The sequence below is a fragment of the Arabidopsis lyrata genome, assembly GCF_000004255.2.
Source record: "Arabidopsis lyrata subsp. lyrata unplaced genomic scaffold ARALYscaffold_8, whole genome shotgun sequence".
In the NCBI taxonomy this organism is placed as follows: Eukaryota; Viridiplantae; Streptophyta; class Magnoliopsida; order Brassicales; family Brassicaceae; genus Arabidopsis; species Arabidopsis lyrata.
Genome location: NW_003302548.1, coordinates 7,167,462 through 7,175,672, shown reverse-complemented (window position 1 = coordinate 7,175,672; position 8,211 = coordinate 7,167,462). Strand labels below are relative to the sequence as shown.

The 8,211-nt window shown below is 40.5% G+C and overlaps 1 protein-coding gene across 1 annotated transcript; it reads left to right on the top strand.

Moving 5' to 3' along the window:
• Nucleotides 1-3,193: 3,193 nt before the first annotated feature.
• LOC110225733 lies at nt 3,194-4,954 on the top strand. Its single transcript, XM_021015700.1, has 3 exons — nt 3,194-3,761; nt 3,862-3,989; nt 4,073-4,954. Exons 1-3 carry the CDS (start codon nt 3,194-3,196, stop codon nt 4,952-4,954), a joined length of 1,578 nt encoding a protein of 525 aa, XP_020871359.1.
• Nucleotides 4,955-8,211: the final 3,257 nt, after the last annotated feature.

Here is an 8,211-nt window from a genome sequence, read left to right as displayed (position 1 = left end):
GAGTTAAAAAGGGAATTAAAAAAACATGCAAAGTCTCCTAATTTCCTACTGAAACTAGCCTATATAAAAAAAACAACTTACCTGCAGAGGTGCACCCACTCCTTGTCGAGCATTATATATTGCGTATTTTAAAACTTTTATATAGTACCATTAAAAATATTTCAGATTTAATAAAATACTCTTTACAAATCAAAAAAGCAGTTTATATTCATACCAATTAGCAAATATATAACATAAACTCATATATTAACTCAATCTAAACAACCTATATAAATTGATTTGAAAACTGATCAATGAACTTTGTCAAGCACAAATCACCATAAGTCTAACAAATCAAACAGAAATAAATAATACCAAGCAGACAAAACCCACAGTAATGTTCAATATTGAGGAATAAAGATGGTACTAACCTGTAGTGTGATAAGAGCCTAAGATCAGCTCCAAATTCCCATTATTTCAAACAGCAAAAATTGCAAAATAAAATTACAGAATCAGTATATCTAGTTTCATGTGTTTGGTTTTGCAAGAATGTGTTTGACGAGTACTAAAAAGATCTAAAGATTCAAAAAATGCTCAGTACAAACAGTTAGAACTTCCTAAACCATCCAATTGTGTCCGACAATAACATAAGCAGTACTTGTCTCAATCTCACAAATTTCAAAAAAAAACCAAACAAATCTTAATCTTGAAAGCAAAATTGTACTGACATCTATCTAGCTACGCCTAAAGCAAACCACACAAACAAATAGATCTAAATTCGCGAAGAACAATGACATGCAAAAGAAAAAAAAACTTTGACGATTCAAATCAGTTAAAATCAGAAATCCAGACTTTAAAAAACCAAAATCAAACAACATTATTGTCGAGATTCACAAAATCTAAAAGAAAACAAGCCAGATTAAAGTAAGAAACAAATTTATAGATTTAGAGACACATGCCTTCGATTAGAGCTCAACTCGGACAGAGATAGGCGGAATTAGGACCGGCTGTAGGTTTAGTCTCGCGGCTACCGTAAAGGACGGCGGAGGCGAGATTAATCAGCGGCAAATTGTCGGATTGAGAGAGGTTGAGCAGAGATGGCTAGTTCTTAGGGTTTTCGAGAAATTGGGGAAAATAATAAGTCTATTCGACAAAGTGGGGAAAAAAACTTAATTGTTTTGTTAAGTGTTAGGCGGAAAAAATGATTTTACTTTCCCGCTTAATGAAAACATATCCATAGCGTAGGAAAAATGATATCATTTTAATCACTATTTATTAGCGTCATTTAAATGCTATCATATGAATACAAAAAATACATCTAATCTTCAATAGCAGTCTAGTAAACCGTGCTATGACGTTGTGCTATGAATGGAGACTGTGGATGTAGGATTCACACTCGATTGTCTTTAAGTATATTTGTGGAGAAAAACTCTAAAATCAACAAATGAAAATATGGAATTGAAAAGGGAAGTAACCAAGAAACTAAGTAAAGCGAATGAACTTTGGAAAGAATAAAATAGTAAAAAGCTTTGCAAAACTGTAAAAGAAAAAGTATGTTGTATTGCTTGATCGTAAGAGGAAAAAGTTGTTCTCTCCCAAACACATGCGTTTGAGGTTGTTTTTATAGAGAAAACATGATCAATGCGGTCATTTACTGCTCATAATTGCATTGATCCGCATTAATCATGTAGGTTACTATTTGATCGAAACGGCTTGAATTTGAACTATCTTGGGCTTCGCGTGGATCTTCCGAACTCTTTCTTGTTGACTCCGAACTCCCGCGTCTTGACGCTGCCGCGAACCTCGAACAATATTCTCCTCGCTTCGGCCTTCCTTTATGCGAACTGTATGTTGAATAAGAGCGAACTCCGTACTGGTAAAGATCGAGCTCTTTAATAAACTGAATCGAACTTCCGACGGGTCGAGCTCGATTCTCGCAATGAAACATCTAGAAATCCAAGAGGATTATTATGTAATAATGACGTGGAAAGATCCAAGTGGATCCTACCGAAGATGTGTGGGATCCGACCCCAACATTTAGCCCCCCAAGTCTTGCGAGCTGAGTGCTCTGCTTTGAAGACTTAAGTAAACTGTAATTAATGACTTGAGATCTTTAACATTCCGAAATTATTCCATGTTTTTCGCTATTACGCTGATCTCGGATAATCAGATGATTTGATTTCCCTAACAACCGTCATCATTAATTTCTTAATTTTATATTAATACCACGGGGAAAACTGTCCCACTTCCCAATATTCTCGAGGCGGTCTTTCATCATACTCTAGGGTTCTAAGAGGTAATATTACTTTTCCATCTTATTTTCTTTACCTAGAAAACCTTCATTCTTATTACAGAAGTCACTGTTTTCTTTCTGGTAAAAAATCCCTTTCGTAAAATGTCGAACCTTTCTTCCGAATTCTGCGAATTCGAGGCTGACGATCTCGAAGCTCTCATGGGTGAAGGGTCCGAATCCTAGATTCAAACCGGAGATGGGTTTGATCTTCACCCCCAGAGTGAATCAACTATCGATTCTCTCAACAATCTTCGAAGATTATGTCTCATCCCCCCTGAGGTAGAAATGGTAGTCCCGGAGCCCTTCGAGTCTCCGGAGTCGGGGCGAGAAGGTTACTGCTGTGCCTATGAAATTTATTTCAAAGGGTGCGGCTTATTCCTTCCCCTTCCTAAGGTGCTTCTTGTCTACCTCAGCCATCTGGGAATTGCTTTCTCCCAGATGTCGCCGAACATGCTCCAGTATATTTTGTGTACCCTCACTGTTGCGGCGGAGGCGGGCTACTCACTGGGACTTTGCGAACTCTTGGAACTTTTCCAAGCTCGCGAATCCCGAACTTCTGGGTATTATACCCTTTATCCAAACGCGGATCGGAATCTCATTGATGGCCTTCCTTTAAAGGACACCGCCTGGAGGAAGTTTTGGTTCTTCTTCCGCATAAATAATTTTTCTATTCAAAGTTCTTCCGAACTCCCTCGAACTCACTGGTCATCAAATTTGGGTAGAGATTGGGACTTAACTGAATAAGCTCCCTTTGTTATTTCAAACTGCGTTTCAACATTTCTTTGTTTTCTCGTAGGTCCTCAGATTCGACCAGTTCCATCCGTCGATTTTCTCAAATTTTACAAGGCCGTCTCGGAGAGGCCAGTTAATTGGAATTCTTTTACTCTGGAAAGAATTCACGGCGCCGGGTATTCTGTCAGAATGACACTTACTCGACCCGTCGACCCTCCTCCTGCTGAGATTGATCTCTCGAGTCTGAATGCCCGAGACAGGAGAAAGATCAAAGAGGCAAACAAAAAGATTAAAAATCAGATTTCCCTAATCGAGAAAAAGAAGAAAAACGCAACTCCCACCGAGGACGACAAAGTCTACCGGAAAACTCTCATTGTTGACGATGGATCTCTCGAAGGTTCAAAGTCAATGGCGGTTGCTGTGATCAATGCTTCTCCCTCCATCCCAGCAGCAGACAACATGGCCGCTGCCACCGTTGAGGAGGAAGGCCTTGCAAGTGACACTTCTCTTATGAAGAAGAGGAAGGATGAGGAACTTGGACCCCTGCCCCAGGGACGTCCCAAGAGCACAAGGAAGGGCAGAGCCGCTCCTTCGAATCTTCTAATTCCTGAACCTGCTGAAGCTCAGGATGCAAATCCTGATTCAGGAACAGTTTTGAAGGAACCGCTGGGTTCAGGGATGTTACCCCCTAGGCACCCCGAGGCAATACCTCTAGGGTTTGATCATCTCCGAACTCAGGACTGGTTGCCAGAGCTTCGTCTCAAGCCGGTAACCTTTAACTATCATTTTGTTGTTTGAGATTAATAGATTCTTTCTTTAAAGAAAACTCAATTCTCACACAACTAACTTTATTCCAGATAAAGAGAAGATCGGGAATATGTTTAGGTGCTTCCACACCCGTGTTGGGAAGAAGCTTCCATCCTTTGATTGGTGGAAGCCTGATATCATGAAGATGTACATCAGTCATTCATTCCACTCTTCCCAGGTTTGACTGTTTGCATCCTTAAACAGCCGATTTTGAAAGAAAATATATATATATTTTTTTAAAGATGAAACTTCTTTTATTAGGCAACTTTGGATGTGAATAGCATTGTGAACTTTTACGAAGAGGAGCTCGCCAAAGTTTCCAAGAAAGTTGCTGCCGCTGAAGGAGAGATTGAAAAACTGCAATCTAGTCGGCCTGTGCAGGAATCTGCTGGCCTTGACTCGGCTCGCCAGGAAGAGATCGAGAGACTCGAAAGATCCGGCGAGGAGACAAGGAGGACTTTGATTGAGACAGAGCAAAAGCTAGAGACTGCCCTTGCTGTTCATAACTTCGCAAAAGGCGAGATTGAGCTTCTGAGATCAGAGCTTAACAAGGTTAAAGCAGATTCTGAGGAGCTCGAACGCAAAAATGAGTCTCTTTCCGAACTGAAAGATCGCGATGTTCGCAAAATATCTCACGATGCTCGGAAGGAGGTTAAGGGAGCTGGGAAAAAGTTTCTTCTTGCTTTGCAGGAATTTATCGCTGCAGACAAAGCTTGGAACAAGCTTAACTCCGAACGCGATGAAATAAAAAGCAATCTCGATTTGATCAAAGAGATAGAGGACGGAAAAGTCAATTTGGCTGAAGAGAAAGAGACGGTTGGTGCTGATTCCCCTCCATTGACCGAACCAAACATTGGTTTGTCCTTGGACGCAATGGTGTTAACCGGTTCTCCTCGCGCTCATTTTAATGAGTTCGGAACCAATGTTGACAGAATCTCCTCGGGACGAGCTCAGGGGCTCTCTGATCAGGGACTTGTCATCTCCTCGATTATTGGAGACGATGTTGAATCGAGGAACGAGACTCCTCTCGATGCTAGCTCGCTTAACCCTGAAGTGGTTCTCGCGACTCAAGACGATGACGTTGGGGGTGCTCTTGTCTCAAGTCAAGTAAGAGAAGAAGGCGGTTCGCCTGTGAATGAATGATGGTGATTGCATTCACCTTTGATGGGGATTGTCCCTTTTGATTTTAAGACATGAAATTCGCTTTGTTGGCCATGGGGCTGTTTCACTACTTTTGAGTTTTTCTTTGCCCAAGGGGGCTTTTCATTACTATTTTGAATAAATTTCCCAAGGGGGTTTAATTAAAATTTCTTTAGGAAGAAATATTTAATTTTGGTGGAAACCATCGATTTTACCTGGAGGGTTTGCAAAGTCCTCCTAACCGAAATGGTTTAAGATTATAGGAGAGATAGGTTGATCAGACCTACTTGCCTTTTTTAAAGAAAAAACATTGGAATTTTTCCTCGGTCTCTCGGTTGCGAGGTTAGAGCTCGGCTTACAAGAACACTTTGCGATACTTCAAATGTGTTCGATTAGGGAAACCTCTAGTGAGAACTGTTTGCTTTCCCTAAGAGATTAAAAGGTGTGATACCATTTATTGATTGTCTTCGAATTTCGAGTTCAAAGTTAATTTCGCCTACTAGGTGTTAAGTGATACTTGAATAACCTATATTTTGTAGGTCTTATTTGTGCATGTACACGAGAATCGAGAGGTCATAACAGTCAGATCAATAGATTGACGTTTAACTTTCTTTTTCAATAAATACTCGAGTGAGTGCCCTTATATATTTTTCCTATATAAGGAGAGTTGGATTTTGGAAATTTCCCATATTTCTTCTTTTTTAGATCAAAGATGACTTCTAACCAAGGCGAACCTTCTGGTCCTAACTCACCACGATTCCCCTCAAGCGAATCTCTGTTCCCGTCGGGGGATGGATTCACTCCACAAGGGGTGGCTATTCCTTGTTTTCTTCCTTCCATGTCCCGGGAGGAACAGATTGAGTGCCATGAATTCATGGAGCAGGTTTGAACCTAGTACCAATAGTTTCAAGGTTTTACTTAATAGATTCGTAATGTATCTGTTATTTACAGATCACGGAAAGATATGTTTTCCTTTGCTCTGAAAGGCAACGTCTCAGAGCAAAACGCCGTATCCTTGAGGATCGGATTGCTAGAGTAGAAAGGAAGATCCAACGTTTGGAGTCGGACGTTCACAACTGGGAGAGGAGGGGATTTGATTCTATCGCCCGCATTCCCGGCTGTCTTCGAGAACACATTAGGTTCCTGGAAAAGCATTGGGATATCTACCAAAGGAGCCTCGAACCCGGCGAACGCGAAGATGGTTCGCCATCAGACGAAGTTCCTCCTGCGAAACCCCCTCCTTCTTAGTTTTATTTTTTTTTATATTATGTAAAAAACTATTGGGCTGGAGGCCCAACAATATTAATTACATTCCCCTTTTTGCTTTAAATTCGCCGATTAACTTAAATCTCATTTAATGCGTTTAATCTAGGGAATATAATTAGCAGTTAACTCGATTACATTTCCATGGAAGTCGTAATTTCAGATTTGGGAAATCGTCAATTAATCCTCTTAAATGCAATCAAATAATTTTTCGAGTATAAAGTAGGTGTAGTCTGTCATTGAGTTTCAACAACAATTCTACAAATATGTTCAAGGGAGGTAACTCATAAGAGAATCCTTCAGACTTGTTCAAAGTGATGAGTGTTGATCCTTCGAGGACGTCGGACATCGAGCTTATAAAAGCAGGAGAGTCTGGCGAACCAAAAGATTCACAAATATTAAAGAAGGGAATTAGCATTCAGATTCCGATCGTCCTGATTGAGAGATTGTTGCCTCAAGATCGTGTTAAGGTTGAGGAGTTTATCAATAAGGTATTTTCCATCCTAGTGATTAACTTCTTTTTGTTATTGCTAAACGTAGCGTTTTATTTTCTTCAGCTTATCACTCGGCATGATGAGCTCGAAGATAAGTAGAAAAAGATTAGGAGACGGATAATGGAGCTAGAGAAGCGTCGCCTCGACATATCTCGCGAGCTTCATCGCCTCGAAGCCCATCCTTCCGATTGGATCGAACTCGGACTTCAGGAGTACGGAAACATGCCAGGTTGCATAATGAACATTGTTGACCTCGCTGGTCAAGGAGCGGAGTTGTTCCGTAATTCAAGACCCTTCTAGATCCGGTCTTAGCTTAGCAAGAAATATTTATTTATACATTGTTCGCAACGTATCTTTATATTCATGCTCGAATATCGAATTTATAAAAAAGATTCTATGACTGGAATGATATTTTTGTTTTTATGTTATAGCTGGACTCGTGATTAGCGAGCTACCTACGTACCCAGAATGGGATCAAGCCGAATCGTAGTTCGAATGTGTTTTCTTTAGCAATAGAACTTTTTCAAGTTGATTATGTTCCAAGGCCTTTGAACGGGATTTCCATCAAGGTCTTGTAAACGGTATACACCGTTTCGGATTTTTTCAGCGATTTGATAAGGGCCTTCCCAGTTAATACCGAGTTTTCCAGCTCCTTCTTCTTTTGTATAATCGAACACTCGCCTTAAAACAAAGTCTCCTACATTTAAAGGTCTGTTTTTCAACTTTGAGTTATAGTATCGAGCGGTCAACTGTTGATAATTCTGAAGTCAAATAAGGGATTGGTCTCGCCTTTCATCGATTGTATCGAGAACGTCTTCTAATAATTTAGAATTCGAAACTTCGTTAAGTGGAGCTTCGCTTCGGCGCAAACCTGGGACATTTAGCTCGGCCGGGACTACGGCTTCCATCCCATAAACTAGTGAGAATGGAGTTTCACCCGTTTCCCGCCTCGGGGTTGTCCGGTAAGCCCACAACACAGGTTGCAGTTCGTTATACCATCCACCTTTCCGAGCACTCAAGCGTTTTTTAAGATTGCTGAGAATGGTTTTATTGTAGGCTTCCGCTTGTCCATTTCCTTGAGGATACCTCGGCATTGAGTAGCTAAGTTTTATTCACCAAGCGGAACAGAAATCTTCAAAATCATTCGAAATGAATTGAGGACCATTGTCCGTTACTATTTTGTAGGAAACTCCATAGCGACAAATAATGTGTTTCCACAAGAATGTCTTTACTACGGAATCTTGTATGCTTATATAAGCTTCAGCTTCAATCCATTTGGAAAAATAGTCTGTTAGAACTAATAAGTATTGGACGCCTCGTGTTGAACGATGCATCGGACCGATTATATCCATCGACCACCTCATGAAAGGGTATGGAGCGGATATATGTGATAGAATTTCAGATGGCTGGTGAATAAGAGGAGCGTCCATCTGACACTTTTTACACCGTTTGGCGTAATCAATGCAGTCTGAAATCATAGTTGGCCAGAAATATCCTAATCGT

What these genes read in the sequence shown, in the direction of transcription:
- LOC110225733 (XM_021015700.1), top strand. Translation starts at nt 3,194, where the DNA reads ATGACACTTACTCGACCCGTCGACCCTCCTCCTGCTGAGATTGATCTC. An exon ending in GGACTGGTTGCCAGAGCTTC is followed by an intron (nt 3,762 to 3,861) that starts GTCTCAAGCCGG and finishes ACTTTATTCCAG; the next exon opens with ATAAAGAGAAGATCGGGAAT. An exon ending in ATTCATTCCACTCTTCCCAG is followed by an intron (nt 3,990 to 4,072) that starts GTTTGACTGTTT and finishes TTCTTTTATTAG; the next exon opens with GCAACTTTGGATGTGAATAG.